This window comes from Acipenser ruthenus, chromosome 48 (genome assembly GCF_902713425.1).
Source record: "Acipenser ruthenus chromosome 48, fAciRut3.2 maternal haplotype, whole genome shotgun sequence".
Lineage (NCBI taxonomy): Eukaryota > Metazoa > Chordata > Actinopteri > Acipenseriformes > Acipenseridae > Acipenser > Acipenser ruthenus.
The window spans coordinates 493101-512879 of record NC_081236.1 but is presented as its reverse complement, the minus strand read 5'-3'; the positions used below and the strand labels follow the sequence as shown (position 1 = coordinate 512879).

Here is a 19779-nt window from a genome sequence, read left to right as displayed (position 1 = left end):
TAGAGCGACCCACTTTAACAGGTCTGAAGATTAGCTTCCTGTAATAGCTAAAAAAAACCCAAACAAACAGAAGTTTACAATTGTGTTACCGTGAACTCACTCCCCCGCACAGACTTGATGAGCAATGCTATCAAAGTTGTGTTAATGACCACGTCAATGTCGAACCTCAAAAAAACGCTTAAAATAAACTTGACCAATGCAACGTCCAGCGTTCCGACTGCAAGCCCCTCTCAAGGTCTTCAAAAGAAACTTGTGAATGCAGGTACTGAAAACCTAAGAGGTGAGATCCAACGCTGCAGTATCACAGACAGTGGGGCATCAGTTCAGGGTTGTGTAGCGATTTGGAGCCGTTCCACGGTTTTAAAAGTCGGGTCAAAACAGACTCGTTTTGAGTACGGTCTTAAAACGTTTCCTGCATAGATTTGAGTCTGCTCGGATGCCTTCAGATGGGAGCTGGGGGTTTTCCTCAGCACACCTTCAACCCCAGGAAACACTGAATGTTTTCAAAGAGACACACTCCGGCACTCCTCATGCAAAGGACCGCAAAGGATTCCGGGTGTCGCGATACCCTCACGTCACGATAGGACCCTGTATCGCGACGTGCAGGTCGCTCTGCGAGATCACGAGATCAAATGATCATTTCAGAATGGCAGATTCTGTTAAGAGACTCAAATTAAAATGAGACATCGCACAGGAGTGTGTGTATTCTACTATAAAACCCTCTCATTCTCCACTCATGAGCCTCTCGGGGGACTGTTTTGAGGTGGCCTGTGCTTTTGGTCTCGTAGCGAAAACGATTCTTATCGTGAAAGAGTCATCAGGGACCAGAAACACCAGGGTTCAAAGATAACGTTGATTCTTTATTTTACATTCAAAATTGACCCAGATTACATCACTTTGTAATTCTTGTTATTTTGCACAGTGGCTGTTGATTCCTGGCACTGCATCAGTTCCTGTGCTGTAGGTCACACTCACTGTAACCTAAAGCACAGGAAACGATAGCAGGAGACAGTTTAACATACGTGGTGGTTTGTTTGAGAAACACAAAAAAAGGACAAGCGTCTAAAGACAAAATCACAACACAATCCCCACCGCAGAAGGGTGATAAATGGCTCAATAGAAACGGTATACATTAGTGTAGTAGATGTTTTATGGCACAGGCTAAATACATCTTATATACAATTCAGCTGAAGGAAAGCGTTACATTGTTAAGGGGCTTTTGAGATCCAGGGAAAACTGGGGTACAAGACGAGAGAGAGTTGGGGACTATGCAGAGCAGGGCAAAGCTGGCCCTTCCTCTCCTGGTCTTTGTTCCAACCCTGTTCGAAATCGTGAACCAAATCACACCTCCACCCAGACCGAGTTCATGATCTCACTGTAGCTGTTAAAACCTGGAGTGGAATAATCCTCCAGGATCGGGATTGACTGGACAGCCCTGGATCAGAAGGATTGAGAGAGCCCAGCTCCTTTTGGGAGTCTATCAGGGGTTCACAAAACACTGCGTTAAACCAAATCGCTTTTTAGAGTAACGGATTTGACTGGAGGTGATCGGGAGGCAGCGAAACCTGTTCATTATACAGCAGGACTCACCACTTGCAGTTTCTGACCGGCTGTGATCGAGAGGGGGGGGCAGCTATCCGAAGCCAAATCGGACAGCGTCAGGCATGATAGACGCCCGTTTCTTTTGAATTTCTTCGTAAAAATCACAACGCGACCTGAATTTAAGTAATCTAAAATCAGTACGTGGCCATTCTAGAAGTTTTCAAACTTTTAGAAAAAAGTGTAAAATGACAGGCAGGTAGGTTTACAGCATATATTCCCAGCGTCCTGTTTTGAGGACAGTCCAGTCAGACGTGTTCCCGTAAATCAGAGCTGTGAAATTTCAAGCTCAACGCACAGAAAACGGAGCTGCTCTATCACCGCTGCGGGGACGGGGAAAACACAATTTTTAGGCTTCAGTTTCTTAATTGATATCGAGGCGTCATAAAAGCATCTGAAGGGGCTGCGTCTGCAGAATTCATAACAGCTGTATTTAGACGCAGCTTTTGCGGTTAGTAAAACTAGCGCACGTTATCATAACGATATAGTTGAAGAGAGAATTAAAACAGCAGGTCGACGACGCCAGTTACAAAATGCTTCAAAAAACTTACAAAGCAGCTTCGGAAGAAGGCAACAGCACTTAATGGAGAAGCTGCAAAGCGCCTTCAAGCCATCGCACAGTTAACAAGCTTCAGGGCGTCTCAATGAGTCAAAAATAAAGACGTTCTCTAAAAAAGTGATTCATTTCAGTATTTTGTGAAAATAAACAATTCTAGGACATGGAGATGAAAAAGGTCCCTCAAAACAGATTACTGTTCAGTTCCGCACCCCCCAAAAAACACAGGAAACATTACGTTTGATAAAAGCACCCTTTAAAAACGCAGAATGGTGCGCCCCAAGACCCACCTTATTGTATTTATTAACTTAAATTCTCCCTACGCACGAAGCTGTGGCAAAAACAGGTGCCTCTCAACCGTCCATTAATCTAAGAAGAAAATTAATTGATTTTCAAACAACCTTAAACAAAAAAAAAAATTCTCTACAGAAAAGATCACAGAATAAAAACGTATAGACTTTCTCGCGGTTGTTCTGTGCAGGGATGGGAATAAGACTCCTGTTGCGCAGCAGTTTCACCCGGTCCAGGTTTTACTACCAGCTTGGTTAGCCACAGTGTGTCTAGGCAACAAGCTCAGGTGCGTCTTATTAAAAAAATCATAGTAAAATCAGGAATGGATCAAACTGCTGTGCAGCGAGAGTCTGATTTCCATCCTTGGTTTGATGGTTTTTAAACTTACTGAAAAAAGACAAAAAACAAAACAGAATCTCAGTAATAATAATGCCAATAATAATAATAATAATAATGCTAATAATAACACCACCACCACCACTCACACTTGCCTTTGTTTTAGTATTAGTAATCTGATCTGAGGTCAATTCCTGTTTTTGAATTCCTTTTTAAAAGTCAATTCCCAATTCCGCTGAAGGAACTGATAATTTCAGAGACGCAAGAACGCTTCCAAATGCTGTTCAAATGCTTCCATTTGAAGACGGTTTCACTGCCTAACGAAACAGAAGACTTCGGTTTAAAAGTCTTTTGCGTTGCCCACTGTTTCGAGAAGCTACTTTTTCACGGAAAACTGCGCATTGCCATGCTGATCAGCGACGTATTGGGATCGACTCAAAGGGGAATGGGAATTGATTTTAAAAAAGGAAATTGAAAAGCAGAAATTGACCCTGCAAGTAGTGGTAGTTGTAGTAGTAGTAGTGCTCAAAACCAGGATGACAGCGATTCTTTATAAAAAGAAAGACAAGATCTAGACGTGGACCAGCCTTGTGGCTGCAGAGTCAGGGTGTGTCTGCACGGTGGGCTGCTCCTCGGGGAGCAGGGGGGCCTCGCTGAGACTCCCCTCCGACTCCGAATCCCGCGCCTCGTTCTCCAAGGTGTAGTAGCTCTCCTCCGGGGGTGCCAGGCTCGCCGACTCGCCCATCGACCCGAAGTCCTGGCCCTGCGCCCGGGCTGTGCTGGCCGGGGAGGGGGGCCCCAGCAGTGGGGTGCGCTCCGACTCGCCCCCCTCGGATCCCGAATCGGACTCGGAGTCCTCCGCGGCGCGGATCACTCGCTGCTTGCACACGGGGCAGGTCTTCTTGGTCTGGGTGAGCCACGGGTCCACGCACTTACAGTGATAGGCTGGGAGAGAGAGAGAGAGACTGGGTGAGTCAGGGATCCACAGACTTACAGTGATAAGCTGGGAGGGAGGGAGGGAGGGAGAGAGAGAGAGAGAGAGAGAGAGAGAGAGAGAGAGAGAGAGAGAGAGAGAGAGAGAGAGAGAGAGAGAGAGAGAGAGAGAGAGAGAGAGAGAGAGAGAGAGAGAGAGAGACTGGGTGAGTCAGGGATCCACAGACTTACAGTGATAGGCTGGGAGAGAGAGAGAGAGAGAGAGAGAGAGAGAGAGAGAGAGAGAGAGAGACTGGGTGAGTCAGGGGTCAACGCACAGTGATAGGCTGGGAGGGAGGGAGAGAGAGAGAGAGAGAGAGAGAGAGAGACTGGGTGAGTCAGGGGTCAACGCACAGTGATAGGCTGGGAGGGACAGAGAGAGAGAGAGAGAGAGAGAGAGAGAGAGAGAGAGAGAGAGAGAGAGACTGAGTCGGTTATGCCATGTATGTGCTTTGGCAACAGAATTATTTTTATTGTCATGCCAATAAAGCCAATTTGAATTTGAATTTGACTGGGTGAGTCACGGGTCCACACACTTACAGTGATAAGCTGGGAGAGAGAGAGTGATTTGATATGGGAGGGGTGGTACAGGAGACACAGAGACTGGGTGTGTGACAGAGAGAGGGAGCGAGAGACTGGGTTAGTCAGGGGTCCATGCACTTACAGCGATAGTCTGGGAGAGCGAAGAGAGACTGATGAGGTGAGGGGATAGAGGAGACACAGCGACTGGGTGTGAGAGAAAAAAAAAAGAGAAGAGAGGGTAATACGAAAAGAAATGAACGAGAAGTCATAGTCTCAAAGTCTTCTCCATGGCGACTGGGAGGAGAGGAACTGCGATTGGGTGCGAGGATACAGGAGTCACCGACTGGAGGCGGGGCTAAAAGGAGACACAGTGACTGGAGAATATTATTCACTGCGAGGGGCCTGTGCGGGGGGCACTCACCATGGGAGCAGGGCAGGATTCTCAGCTTGTCCCCTTCTTCATACTCATCCAGGCAGATAGCGCACACGTCATACTCGTCACCTGCGAGGATAGAGATCACACACACCAATAGAACAGGGAGCGGCTGGGACAAGATTGGCTATCGCTGAACAAGACCCCCCCCCTGCTCAGACTGCGCTTGTAGATCTCCTGATCCGCCCCTCCTGCTCTGGACTCACCTGACCTCAGCACCACGTTACTGGATCCTCAGCTGATGCGCTATCCTTGCACTGCTAATCTGTCACTGTAGATATAACTCCTTGTAATCCTAACTTGTTGCATCCTAGTTCATATTGTATTCTAGTAGTACTACCGCACTTACTGTAAGCCACACTGTATTTAAATAAATATTTTGCATTGTAACCCCGTGCTGCCTTGTTACACCTGTGTGAGTCACCTTGGATAAAGGCGTCTGCCAAATACACAAATAAACAGACATTAGGGGATGGCTTTTTGATGGAAGGCCCAGCCTATCAGGGACATTTCACTGAAAACGAGCGCCATCAAAGGTCAATCTTGTCCATTACATCTATCGGTCACTGCTTCGATTATTCAGAGAACTAATAAAATATGCATTTATTTTTATTTAATTTTTTTCTAATTATGTATTTCTCCAGTGCAGTATTCTGGGTGTTTTCAATCTGCCTTGTTATTCCAGCACAACAATAAAAAAATAAAAAAATAATAAAAAACGGTGAAAAGTACCTAATTTGCCGGAGTGCTAAATAAAGTTTCACATTCAGATTGGGTTCAGGAGCCGTCCGAAACTCCCAACTGCTAAATACCAATGAATTAAACGACCAAACAGAAGTACACGAGACAATTCACGATCCAGAGACGGCTCATCAGTGCTCGTCCGCTTCCTAGCAGCTGATCTCCGAACTTGATCGAGCCATTGCTGTGGTTTTTTTTTATTTTTATTATTATTATTTATTTCTTAGCAGACGCCCTTATCCAGGGCGACTTACAATTGTTACAAGATATCACATTATTTTTACATACAATTCCCCATTTATACAGTTGGGTTTTTACTGGAGCAATCTAGGTAAAGTTCCTTGCTCAAGGGTACAGCAGCAGTGTCCTCCACCTGGGATTGAACCCACGACCCTCCGGTCAAGAGTCCAGAGCCCTAACCACTACTCCACACTGCTGCCCCACACAGCAAAGCAAGGACCACTTTTCTCTGTCTCTATATATAACCTACTGTCATCTACAACTGTGTCTATTAAAACAGAGCCTTTGCTGAATGTCTTAAAGGCACAGCCTTGTTTGTAACTACAAAGATGGCTGATCAATTGACATCTTGTTTGAGTATTTCTCATATACCAGGCTTGCATTGTTTTCTTTTATAAGAAAAAAAAAAAAAGACGAAAGGGAGAAAGGAGAAGGTGAGAACGACGCTCCGTTCGCCCAGGTCTCCTACAAAACAGGAAGCCAGAACAGTTCACTTCCTGTCTTGCAGCTGACCACAAAGGAGGAAGTGGTAGAGGCACAGGGTTTGTTTTTTTCTGCAAGCGAGGAGCTCACAAGAATAGCAGAGTAGAGCAGAGAGAGAGAGAGAGAGAGAGAGAGAGAGAGAGTGATGATTGCCTTATAAGGTAAACGACTCGAGCAAAACCGACAGAGCCGAGAAAAAGCGCTTCAAGACTTCATCACCGCAACGCAGCATTAAAACTAGGAGCGGGGAAAGAGAGGCTCTCATTAGAACGCGAGCCTCTACTTTCACATTGAAAACATTTTAAAAATAAAACACATTTTCCATTAAAAAAAAAAAAAACAACAACACAGTCACGCGGTTATCTGCTTCCTGCCAAACTGTAGAAGCCGACCAAGACATCCTAATAATAAAAAAAAGACACAAAAGGAGAAAAGAAAGGCAGTTAGGAAATGATGACCAGCATGCTTCTGATCAAGCTGTTGGCGTACGGCAGTGGTATTCAATTCTGGCTCTCGAGATCCACTCCAGTCCAGGTCTTTATTCCAACCAGGCTGAAATGGTACTTGCCTCTCAGCAGGTTCAGTTGACTTCATTGGGGTGAAAACCTGGACTGGATCTCGAGGGTCAGGATTGAGTACCACTGGCGTATGGTTTGAAAGTGCAGGTGTAAAGACAGGGTTGAAGGAAGGATTGAGCTTATAGGTTGGTTAGCGACGTGCTTCTTAAGCAGTATTACGAAGAGCAATGTAAAGAGGAATGCTTAGGAAGAATCTCTCTAACCCACAATATCACGTTTTAAGAGGGAGACACACACGTTTGCTGCGACACGTCGATTTCAAAAAAAGATTTTCTGACACAGAAAGCAGCACGTTATTGATAGGACTTAAGTGTTTCACAGCCTAGGCACCTCTTATCCAACTGTACTGCCAGTTGCTGTTGTGCAGTTTTGCAATAAGGATATATAAAAGTATATCTCTTTTTTATTGCATGCATGTGATACAGTACTCTGCACCTGTAGGAACATGACCTATATCTGGTTGATAAGAATCTGACACACAGCAGAAGCATGCCTGCTTACAACCTTTATCAGCTACCCACACACTTCTACAAGAGCGTTTCAGCATTTAAAAAATACACACTGATGTCTGACTCCACAGTAGCTCCCCAGTACAGAACTCTCTATACTAGACTGTATTGAATTAGCTGGCTCTCAGATCCCCAGTACAGCACTGAGTTCTCTATACTAGACTGTATTGAATTAGCTGGCTCTCAGATCCCCAGTACAGCACTGAGTTCTCTACACTAGACTGTATTGAATTAGCTGGCTCTCAGATCCCCAGTACAGCACTGAGTTCTCTACACTAGACTGTATTGAATTAGCTGGCTCTCAGATCCCCAGTACAGCACTGAGTTCTCTATACTAGACTGTATTGAATTAGCTGGCTCTCAGATCCCCAGTACAGCACTGAGTTCTCTATACTAGACTGTATTGAATTAGCTGGCTCTCAGATCCCCAGTACAGCACTGAGTTCTCTATACTAGACTGTATTGAATTAGCTGGCTCTCAGATCCCCAGTACAGCACTGAGTTCTCTATACTAGACTGTATTGAATTAGCTGGCTCTCAGATCCCCAGTACAGCACTGAGTTCTCTATACTAGACTGTATTGAATTAGCTGGCTCTCAGATCCCCAGTACAGCACTGAGTTCTCTATACTAGACTGTATGCATTTTCAGGCACTCCACAGTCTAACGGCAATGGGGCACCTCAGAAGGTCATGGAAAGTCAACATCGAATCAGTTTGCAACCCTAGCATAGAAACGGCAACAGTTGAAGGAAGCTGACCTGCAAAAAAAAAAGCCACCAAGATCAAACCCCCGCCCTCCCCCCTCCCTGTTTCACTTCACCCCTAGCACAGCGATTCTGGTAAAGGAGGAAGAGCCAGCGAGCTTGTCTCCCATCGCCTCGCAAGACTAACGCTTTGACTCAGCTTTCCAAAGAAGCCTTTCGATATCACTCACTCCCCCCTAACTGCTTTTAACAACACGCAGAAACCTAGACACTGCGCGACAAGCCTTGAAGGGAAGCTCATCTGTTGTCTTGCAAAGACAAGCGGCTGCAACAGTTTGTTTTTTTTCTTTTAGCTATACTTTGGGCGACAAAGCGCACCCAATTCGAGCTGCACCTATAGGCTTGCAAATATATTTCGCATTGAGGTATAAATACCTACGCCGATATCCGGCTAGTCAGAAGCAGCTCGTTCTTTAGGTTTGAACGGTCCGGCAAGCGCTCCATTTTAAAACAGCGAAGCCAGGAGACCACAGAGGAGGCTGGGAGGGCGTGCTGTCATGCTAGTAAACGTCAGGTGTACCTCAGTTGACCTTAAAAGGTGGCACTGCTGTTTAAAATAATTAAAAAGGGCCCAACTTGTTATTATTATTTGTTTATTTAGCAGACGCCTTTATCCAAGGCGACTTACAAAGACTAGGGTGTGTGAAATATGCATCAGCTGCAGAGTCACTTACAATTACGACTCACCCGAAAGACGGAGCACAAGGAGGTGAAGTGACTTGCTCAGGGTCACACAATGAGTCAGTGGCTGAGGTGGGATTTGAACCGGGGACCTCCTGGTTAAATGCCCTTTTCTTTAACCACTGGACCATGAATGGAAGAAATCTTTATTTTTATATAGCGCCTTTCATAGTGGACCACCATCGCAAAGTGCTTTACAGAGGCAGGCTGTGAACTGTGCATTATATGCAGAGTCACTTCCAATAGGACGTTGATTTAACATCTCATCCGCAGGACGGAGCACAAGGAGGTGAAGTGACTCGCTCAGGGTCACACGCAGCGAGGCAGTCAGGGGCAGAGGTGGGATTTGAACCGGTGACCTTCTGGTGACAAGCCCTGGACTTTAACCACTGGACCGCACTGCCACCAGATATCTTTTGACCAATTTCTTTAAAAAGTTTAGGCTAAATGATTTAATATATAACTTTTTACACAAAACTGCAAATAAATTTCAACTTGGGACAACAGAGCCTTGCTGCTGGGAGAGTAAACTGAGAATCATCTAATTTGTGGGTCTGTTAATCTTGAACACACAGACACACGCTGCATCCCAGCACGTTCTTCCTGTCCTCTGGCCTTTCAAAAGCCTTTTCAATGGAGCGTTTCTGTTGAAACGTTTGGCTGTTTCAGTTGTTTGTTAGTTTTCTCCTCCTTGAGTGCAAACACATTGGGCGGGGTTCAGGAAACGCTGCCGTGTGCTTCAGAGTTTCAGAGACAGGAACTAAATCTGGAGTGGACGAGGGCGTCCCCTGGAGGAAGTGAATAGAACTGCAGCGGCAGCCTGCGTTCAACACCCTGGGGGATATTTTTTTGATACCATTATAACGTCAGGTTTTGCTTGTTAAATTAAGGTATGATCAAGCGTCCGAGAAAATAATTCAGATCTGAAGATGGGTTTCATCCCCTCCTCAACATACTGCTGACAGAAATGGAAAGGTGGTGCAAATCAAAAACGGTTAGGAATTGAAGGTTTATTGTGAGATTTTGAAATCAGTCTTGGAGATTAAGTGGGAATGGACTCGGGACAGAGGGAAGACACAGAGAGCGGTGAGGGGGGTGAAACCCAGGGTTACCCCGCTGTCGAGACAGAAGTTCTGAGATCAATCAGCTGCTCGAAAACCAGATGGGCCAAACCGCCTCCTCTGGATCACAATCTCTCTTATGTTCTTTGCTGGCTGTTTGTGCCACAGCTGCCTGTTTCAACTCTGTTCTGTAAACTAATTCTTCTGCTGTGTTTGCATGCTATTAAAAACAGGAACTTGCCTTTAAATATAGTCATTAAAAAAACTGAAAATCGACACAGCTTTCCAGAAGCTCATTTGAATGGCTGTACTCTCATCCTCCGCTGTGCAGATTGAATAGGCGGCTGATGTATGAGCCGATTATCAGGGAGATCTTAAGAGGCATGCAAAATAAAACAATAAAAACTAATCACTAATAACGACCTTAAAAAGCAGATTAAAATGGAAGTACCATAAAATCTGTCAAGGGGTCCATTGATTATAAAAAACACCGTTCTCACAGGGAGGCGTCATGCTCCATTGCAGTTGCTTATTAACTTCAGGGCATTATAAATTAACAATGCCAGGTACTTTCTAAAAGACACTAGACAAACAAAATCTGTGAAAAACGACAGCAAAACCAAACACACTGCAATACAGTATTTGACGATTTACAAAATAGCATCTCAAAAACACTTCTTATCGATACCAAAACTAATCCCTGGTTATTTTATTTATTTATTTATTTATTTATTTTACGGTGCAGTAATTATACGAATCCCTCGCTTTGTTTTCTTTTACTGAACACGGTTCAAAAGTGAAACTGAATTCCCAAACACGCCCTTCTCTTGGTTCTGCAGCGGAATCCATTCTGTCCTGCTTAGGGCTGAATTTATTGTTTTAGAGTTTGTAATGAAACGGGCATTGGTCAGTTTCCAGCAGTAGCGTTCAGTTGATAGCAGCCTTGTGTAAATGACACGCACCAGAGGTCTATCGGTTAAGAGAGGCTGTCGTATCTTACAGGACGGGGTACGGCAGGGTTTGCTGTATTGAGAGAGGCTATCGTATCTTACAGGACGGGGAATGGCAGGGTTTGCTGTATTGAGAGAGGCTGTCGTATCTTACAGGATCGCTATGGTAGGGTTTGCTGTATTGAGAGAGGCTGTCGTATCTTACAGGACGGGGTAAGGCAGAGTTTGCTGTATTAATAGAGGCTATCGTATCTTACAGGACGGGGTAAGGCAGGGTTTGCTGTATTAATAGAGGCTATCGTATCTTACAGGATGGGGTACGGCAGGGTTTGCTGTATTGAGAGAGGCTATCGTATCTTACAGGACGGGGTACGGCAGGGTTTGCTGTATTGAGAGAGGCTGTCGTATCTTACAGGACGGGGTAAGGCAGGGTTTGCTGTATTGAGAGAGGCTGTCGTATCTTACAGGATGGGGTACGGCAGGGTTTGCTGTATTGAGAGAGGCTGTCGTATCTTACAGGACGGGGTACGGCAGGGTTTGCTGTATTGAGAGAGGCTGTCGTATCTTACAGGACGGGGTACGGCAGGGTTTGCTGTATTAAGAGAGGCTATCGTATCTTACAGGACGGGGTACGGCAGGGTTTGCTGTATTAAGAGAGGCTATCGTATCTTACAGGACGGGGTACGGCAGGGTTTGCTGTATTGAGAGAGGCTGTCGTATCTTACAGGACGGGGTACGGCAGGGTTTGCTGTATTGAGAGAGGCTATCGTATCTTACAGGACGGGGTACGGCAGGGTTTGCTGTATTGAGAGGCTGTCGTATCTTACAGGACATGGCCGGTCTGATTCTCACCTTTCTTGTATTTGTGGACAGGGATCTTCTTCAGCTGGCTCTTGGTCAGTCTGTTTCTCCGGATTCTTTTCCGGTACTGCACACAGCGCACGATCTGGAGAAATCAAAATGATTTTATACAGCGCCTTTCACGGCAAAGCCAACTCCAAGCTGGCATTCCACAATAAAAAATAAAAAATAAAAAAATAAAAAAAAACAGGCCTGTTAAACAAGACCGAATAAAAGTCAAATAAAAAACACAAAATAAAAACATAAATATTTATATAAAAAAAACAAAACACGCACACAATCGCACTCCAAAAGCCCCGAGAGAACGAACAGACTGGAAGTGAGAAAACTTTACATTTTTGCATGCAATAATTATTTATTATTATTATTATTATTATTATTATTATTATTATTATTATTATTATTTTTAACAATTTCCTGTTTCTTCAACATTAAAACTGCTCTAAAAGGCAAGGCTGAGTGCCAAAACCAAGCAAAAAAAAATTCTGATTTACGCATTTAAAACAACACCAGTTGTCATTCCCCATGTACTGAATCTCGCCCTGGCTACACTGGGACTCACCATGATAGTGAACATGACTATGACGACTATTCCCACCACTCCGGTGAAGGGGATGAGGTAGAATCCCAGCGGGAAGGAGAAGTCCGGGAGCAGGAGCAGGTGACCGCTGTGGACAAACACAACGATCAGGATCCTCAGCACTGAAGACTCACGGATATAGGCACCGAAGTGGGGGGCTAAGACCTCCAGGGACAGGGCTAGCAAGACTACCAGCATGCCCCCAAGCATCGTCCACCTGTCTGTCCGGCAGTGTGTCTGCCAGGGTCCAGAGACCAGGGGGGAAGGGGGAGGTGGAGTAGAGGGCTACTGGAAGGGGACTGCACTCGTCCGTCTGTCTGTCTGTCTGTCTGTCACGAGGCCTGTAAAGAGATGTGACTGTTCTGTACAGCTCAGTCCAGCTCAGCAAGGCATGATGTCACCCGGTGATGTCATAATAGGGCATGCGTCTATGGAGAGTCGTGAGGTGAAAGTCACCTATATTATTATCTTTCTCATTTACACCCAGAGCTGCACAGCGGGTATTCAGTGAGATGGCGACCCCTGGAGGACAAAGGCCAGCCCTGCAGGTGTCAGCTTTGATCTCAATGGGTGCCTGGCCAGTAATGGCTCAGTCCTTGTTGCCGCCTAGCCTTGCATCAGAGGCAAGGCTCCCTGTGGAATCCCCAGTCAAGACCAGCAACTTGACACAGCCAGGAACCTGCGCTACCCTGACTGTGTGACTCCCCCCTGCACACCACGTGGCCATGCCTTTACCAGGGGAGACCCTCGGAGACCCTCGGGGACCCCTGCGCTCCCCTGACTGTGCGATTCCCCCCCTGCACACCACGCGGCCGTGCCTTTACCAGGGGAGACCCTCGGGGACCCCTGCGCTCCCCTGACTGTGTGACTCCCCCTGCACACCACGCGGCCGTGCAGTCCTCTTGGTGTTGCTATGAAGGGCTGGCGGGTCCTGTCGGAGACACTCACCCCTTATCGTACATGTAAAACTCATGCAGGGACTCCGACGCTGTGGCTCCTATGAAGAGGGAGGGGATCTCGATCTGACGCACAGTCTCCTCTGCGGGTACAACAGGGCAGGTCAGTGATGCGCACACACACTGAGACACACAGAGACACACAGTGACAGATACAGAGAAACACACACATACACACACACAGTCTGCTCAGAGCCATGTCCCACCCCCCTCACTCCAGTCTGCCTCCTCCGAGTGAATGAACCGTTAACCTGGCACTCTGGAGTGAGCGTGAGGCTCGGGGGAGGGCTGTGCTTGAGGCGTGAGAGCTGCTCACCGTCATTGTAGCCCATGTTGAGCAGCCTGTTGGAGTTGACGTTGTGAACGATGGCAGCGCTGTACCCAGCCTGCTGGGCGTGCAGGACCTGCGAACACAGCAAGAGAACGAGAGCCCTCAACTCCGACAGCCCCTCACACACAGTATATACACTGAACACAGCAAGAGAACGAGAGCCCTCAACTCCGACAGCCCCTCACACACAGTATATACACTGAACACAGCTACAGAACGAGAGCCCTCAACTCCGACAGACCCTCACACACAGTATATACACTGAACACAGCAAGAGAACGAGAGCCCTCAACTCCGACAGACCCTCACACACAGTATATACACTGAACACAGATACAGAACGAGAGCCCTCAACTCCGACAGCCCCTCACACACAGTATATACACTGAACACAGCAAGAGAACGAGAGCCCTCAACTCCGACAGCCCCTCACACACAGTATATACACTGAACACAGCAAGAGAACGAGAGCCCTCAACTCCGACAGCCCCTCACACACAGTATATACACTGAACACAGCTACAGAACGAGAGCCCTCAACTCCGACAGACCCTCACACACAGTATATACACTGAACACAGCTACAGAACGAGAGCCCTCAACTCCGACAGCCCCTCACACACAGTATATACCCTCTCATAGAAGTCTGCAGGTCAACTGGTATTAGTTCTTCATGCAACTAAAAGGGAGGAACATTTTATTTAACAGGGATTACTGGAACTGAAAAAGTGCCGGGGGATATATACAAATAAAATAAGCAAATCTACCCTTCGTTTTTCTCCCCAATTTGTCCAATTGTGTTCCCTCTCCCCAGTAACTCCCCACAACCAGGTCAGCAGACGTCCTCCGATCCCCAATCGCCTGCAGCGTATGGGAGCTACCGCCCCCTGGAGGACGGAGGCCAGCCCTGCAGGCGTCTGCTTGGAGCTCAAAGTAGCTGTGGATAACTGTCACACTCCCACCCCCGCTCCCGAGTCAGCGCGGGGGTGGGAGCTTAAAAAAAAATTATAATTGGACATTTCCAAATTGGGGAGAAAACTGACGACTACTAAATTTAAAAAAATAAATAAATAAATAAAAAAACTGAAGCTGTATTGCATCGACCACAGCTGGGCTTCCTCCGACTTACCTTGATGTCAAAGTTGCAGTCGTACCTCTGGATAAGGACGATGAACTTGCTACCGTTGCTGCTGGCAGGGGGACCCTCGATAGGGGTGCAGGCGTTGGCAGGACGGGCATCAACCAGAAAACCCTGGAAAAAGCCGGGACGGGACAATACTGTATACCATAGGGCATCTCCAGTCACACATGATACACACAAAGCTTTGAATGCAATGCACACTACAACATTAAACCGATTCGAAAGCTGAAAAAGGCCCGATGGTTACTAACTATCCCAGCAAAAACACACCTACCTTTAACCCATCTTTAGGAAGCTGGTTACCAAAAAGCGCAGGCAGGTCATCGAACATCATGGTAGTGTTGATATTGGATACCTGATTGAAAACACACACAGACAGCTGCATTAATAATAACACAACACAATACTATAGCATGCAAGAAGACTCACTTTTACTACGAGTTTAATTAGACCTGAGTTTGTTACCTGTGCACTGTGGTGTGCAATGGGAGTCTTATTTCCATGCCTGCAGGTGGAGTACAGCTCTGGCCAAAAGCTGTGCATCACCCTCTATATAGAATTAACTAATTTTGCTTCATAAAAGTCGAATGAAACCTGCTGAATGATGTTAGCATATTGAATTACACACCACCGCTTTAGAGTTTTCCATATACTTGACGGAAAAACTGAATTGAAAAATGTGACATTTCACAAATCTAGCATGAAATACTACTGTACGACTATTATGGCTTCCGGTATAGACTTTTTTTTTTTTTTTTTGCGAGATCATTTTGTCGTTTCTTTGATTACATGATGTTAAATAAAAGATCTAAATTATGTTCATGCAGTGTATTTATTTGGCTGGTTTGGTGCAGCTGGCCCAGGTACTCACTGCGTAAATGAAGGCTCCTGCCGAGGGCAGCTGTCCCAGCAGAGAGGGCATCAAGAGGAGAAGGGGAGCCAGCGACAGGGGCGTCATCCCAAGCATCTTCACTGACCTGCAGGGGGCGACACGGAGACGATAGCGCATTCTTACAGCCGAGAGAACCCACTACTTGTGCGCTCTGCAGTGTGGAGAGTGGAGTTCTCTTTCCTATACTGCTAGAGCGCTCTGCAGTGTGGAGAGTGGAGTTCTCTTTCCTATACTGCTAGAACGCTCTGCAGTGTGGAGAGTGGAGTTCTCTTTCCTATACTGCTAGAGCGCTCTGCAGTGTGGAGAGTGGAGTTCTCTTTCCTATACTGCTAGAGCGCTCTGCAGTGTGGAGAGTGGAGTTCTCTTTCCTGTACTGCTAGAACGCTCTGCAGTGTGGAGAGTGGAGTTCTCTTTCCTATACTGCTAGAGCGCTCTGCAGTGTGGAGAGGGGAGTTCTCTTTCCTATACTGCTAGAGCACTCTGCAGTGTGGAGAGTGGAGTTCTCTTTCCAGCCCTGTATATTGTTCTGCAGTGTTTAGAAAGCCATAAAATACCAGCAGTATGACACCTTACCTCGAATGCAGACACTGTGCAGTAGAGTCTGTGTGCTTGTCATTCGACTGGGTCTGTAGTTAGTTGATCAACAACGCTGAAATATTAACAAGAAAATTAAATATATAATTAGCTTATAGACTCTTAACAGCCTCCCTCTGCTCTGTGCAGGTGGAGCTGAGAAAGAGAAACTCTTATACTCTCTTGACAGCCTCCCTCTGCTCTGTGCTGGTGGAGCAGAGAGAGAAAGGCAGGCTGTTATACTCTCGGAACAGCCTCCCTCTGCTCTGTGCTGGTGGAGCAGAGAAAGAGAAAGGGAGGCTCTTATACTCTCTGAACAGTCTCCCTCTGTTCTGTGGTGGTGGAGCAGAGAAAGAGAAAGGGAGGCTCTTATACTCTCTGGACAACCTCCCTCTGCTCTGTGCTGGTGGAGCACAGAAAGAGAAGGGAGGCTGTTATATTCTCACAACATCCTCTCTCTATTGTATATAAACAACACTCCCGTCATGTGGCTCTTTGTGGTTTGGCGCAGGCGTCCAGCGTGACATTTGAAAAACTGAAACAGAGCCTTTTAAGAAATCGATTTCCACGTGGGAGCCTGATCTCAACCAACCGCGTCCGAGACAGTTTTCCAACTGAGAACGGAGCAGACCTCATGACTGTAACAGAGCTTGCCCCTCTCCGGGCTCACTTCTCCATGATCACTTTCATTTCTTCAAAAAAACAAAACCACACACGAACACGACTGTAGCCACCTCTCGCTGGTATAAGAATCTTCTCGTTTGGTCTTAGACCTTCCCTTTCAATTCAGCACTGTCGAGCGTTTATTACCTAAGGATGACTTACACTTTGATTAAAGCAGGACTTCTCAAAACCGGTTCTGGGGACCCCCTGTGTGTGCTGGTTTTCCATCTGAGCTCTCAATCCCTTAACTAGACCCTTAACTGAGCTACTAATTTGCTTAAACCTTTTTAATCGTTCTCAGCTCTTAAAACAGAGTTCAAGTTACTTATAAAATGTTACAGCGAACTTGAAATCTGCAGCTGTTTAAGAGCTCAAAATAATTAAAAAGATCTAATTAAGCGTCAATTAAGAGTCTAGTTCAGTAATTGAGAGCTCGGTTGGGATGACGACCCCAGGACCGGGGGTTTGAGAAGCCCTGGATTAAAGCGAAGCCTGTTTATTTCGTCTCAAAAGCGATCTCTCTGTCTAGTGGCGACACCCTAGTGACAGCGTGGACGGATAAGCCTGGATACCTTTCTCGAGTGGCCCAGTAAAGGCACTCCCCGCGTGGAGTGCAGGATGCGCCCTATAGCCTGGAGATCGCGGGTTCGAATCCAGGCTACGTCATTGCTGACTGTGACCGGGGGTTCCTAGGGGGCGGCACACAGTTGGCTGAGGGAGTAGGTCGGCAGGGGAATCCACGGTTCACCATGCAACAGCGACCTCTGTCGCCGATAGGGCTGCAGTGCAGCCATTCAGATCTGTGTTGACCTCTGGCACTATAGGTCTGATGGCTTTGCTGTGGATCCACAGTGTGAAAAAAATGACGGATTGGCATTCTGCAGTGCAGGGGGAGTCTTATTCCCATCCCTGTGATTTTACTAGTCTAATAAGACACCTCTGAGCTTGTTACCTACACACAGTGGCTAATCAAGCTCAGGAGGCAGCGTGGTCCAGTGGTTAAAGTCCAGGGGCTTGTCACCAGAAGGTCACCGGTTCAAATCCCACCTCTGCCACTGACTGACTCACTGTGTGACCCTGAGCAAGTCACCTCACCTCCTTGTATGAATATATATATATATGCCATTTTGTTTCAGCTGAGTGAAATGAAAGAGTTTACATGTTCTGAGTAATAAATGTAATTCCTAAGAATAATGTAAAGTTTTTAGTATTTACAATATAATATGATCAAATCTGTGGCATACATGCTGTTTTAGAACAACGGTTTAGAAAAATGAAAAAAAAAAAGATATACTATTATTGAAGCAAATCGACAATGTTCACAATTTTGGTCAGAAAACGCCTATAAACTGTAAAGTTACACCACAGAATAAATGGCACACAAGATTTGTGGTTTGAAAAATACAGTACCCAATAAAATATGAGTACAAGTATATTTTAACAAATTACGGTTTGATGCGTACACTTGTTTAAGTAAATTTAAGATTTTTTTTCGCCCCCGAGTTTCAACTAACGAATTGACTATAATCATCGTTACAAATTCCCTTTGTCACAACCTCATTAAGAAATTAATTAAACTTTAACGGTAGTTACAAATGCCAAGCAAGTACGTGTTTATTTACATCGCAATCAATGCCAGGATAAAAACACAAAGCTTTCGTTTCCTTACCAAACAAACTCCGGGAGGCTGGTCTGCCTGGGTCGTCTTTCAGGCCAAACTGTATTTAAAAACCCCTTTCGTCTCTTTCGCTGCTCGACTCCAATTAGGGATAACGAAGATATTAACAGCGGTGTTTGTTTTAATCGCCTCCTGTCGTGTTAAAACGGGTTTGGCTGGTTTTTGGCAGCTTCCTTGTTTTCTATTATGGTAAGTACCCGCCGCTCTCGTCTCTCGGTTTCTTGTGTTTACTGTTTGTGTGTGAGGGCCAAGATGGAGTCGCGCAGGTCCCGGGCCTCGCGTTGTTTTCCCACCGTTAACCCTTTCGCCGACTTGGGGAGGAAAAGCAAGGATATCGGGCGTCACGCTTGTTTTTTTTCGGACGAAGCAGGCAAGTCGTTTCAGATATGTGGAGTTTTCTGTGATATATATATATATATATATATATATATATATAAATGCAACTTTTTTTTTCCTAATATAACTAGAGCTGGGGTTTCGAGCAAGAACAGTGAGAAAAACACACACCAGCAAATTCAAATAGGCTACTGACAAATAAAAAATATTTCTCTCTCTAAAAGTCACGTCTGGTGTTACAACGAATTAATGTGGCCCCCCCCTACTTTTTTTTTTTTTTTTTTTTTTTTTTTTTTTATATATAAAAACACCACACAGTTGTACCACCAGGTGGCACTGTAACTCGAAAAATGAAATACACTGTACTGCCATTGGAATGAGGACAGAATGAGCCTGAGTGCTAAACCACCCGTATTAGCATCTTCACTTGTCAGAGCCTCTTACTGGCTGCAAAGCATGTCAGTCACAAGGGAGGGAAGCAGCTGGTTTGTTACTGACCATGAAGGTGGGTGGCGACAATTTCCCTGACCAACAGGTGACCCAGAAAGTGCAAGACTACCTGAAACCATAGTGTATGGGTGACAAGCTGAGGTGTGTCTTCTTAAACTCATAGTAAAATCGGGAATGCATCAAACTGCAGTGCAATGGGAGTCTGATTTCCATCCCTGTGGTTTTACTCGTCAGATAGGACACACCTGAGCTTGTTACCTACACACTGTGGCTAATCAAGCTCATACTAATACAGTACTGTGCATTATTTTGCCATGTTTTTTTTTTTTAAATTTATGCTTTACCACACCTCTCTGTGCTTTACAATGCTTCCCTATGCTTTACCAGACCTCTCTGTGCTTTACAATGCTTCCCTATGCTTTACCACACCTCTCTGTGCTTTACAATGCTTCCCTATGCTTTACCACACCTCTCTGTGCTTTACAATGCTTCCCTGTGCTTTACCACACCTCTCTGTGCTTTACAATGCTTCCCTATGCTTTACCAGACCTCTCTGTGCTTTACAATGCTTCCCTATGCTTTACCACACCTCTCTGTGCTT

The 19779-nt window shown here is 45.8% G+C and overlaps 1 protein-coding gene across 3 annotated transcripts; it reads right to left on the bottom strand.

Annotated features, from left to right (window-relative positions):
* Nucleotides 1–839: 839 nt before the first annotated feature.
* Nucleotides 840–18822, bottom strand: LOC117404449 (E3 ubiquitin-protein ligase RNF167). Of its 3 annotated transcripts, none has more exons than XM_059014537.1 (11): nucleotides 18384–18822; nucleotides 16052–16127; nucleotides 15458–15563; nucleotides 14861–14941; nucleotides 14575–14697; nucleotides 13431–13518; nucleotides 13107–13197; nucleotides 12141–12246; nucleotides 11570–11663; nucleotides 4698–4778; nucleotides 840–3727 (listed from the first exon to the last, which is right to left on the bottom strand). In XM_059014537.1, exons 3-11 carry the CDS (start codon nucleotides 15551–15553, stop codon nucleotides 3354–3356), a joined length of 1134 nt encoding a protein of 377 aa, XP_058870520.1. In that variant the 5' UTR covers nucleotides 15554–15563; nucleotides 16052–16127; nucleotides 18384–18822; the 3' UTR covers nucleotides 840–3353. The 3 variants fall into 3 exon arrangements, with proteins under 3 accessions (XP_058870520.1, XP_058870521.1, XP_058870523.1); XM_059014538.1 differs by lacking the exon at nucleotides 18384–18822 and adding an exon at nucleotides 17671–17818; XM_059014540.1 differs by lacking the exon at nucleotides 16052–16127.
* Between the last annotated feature and the right edge of the window lie 957 nt (nucleotides 18823–19779).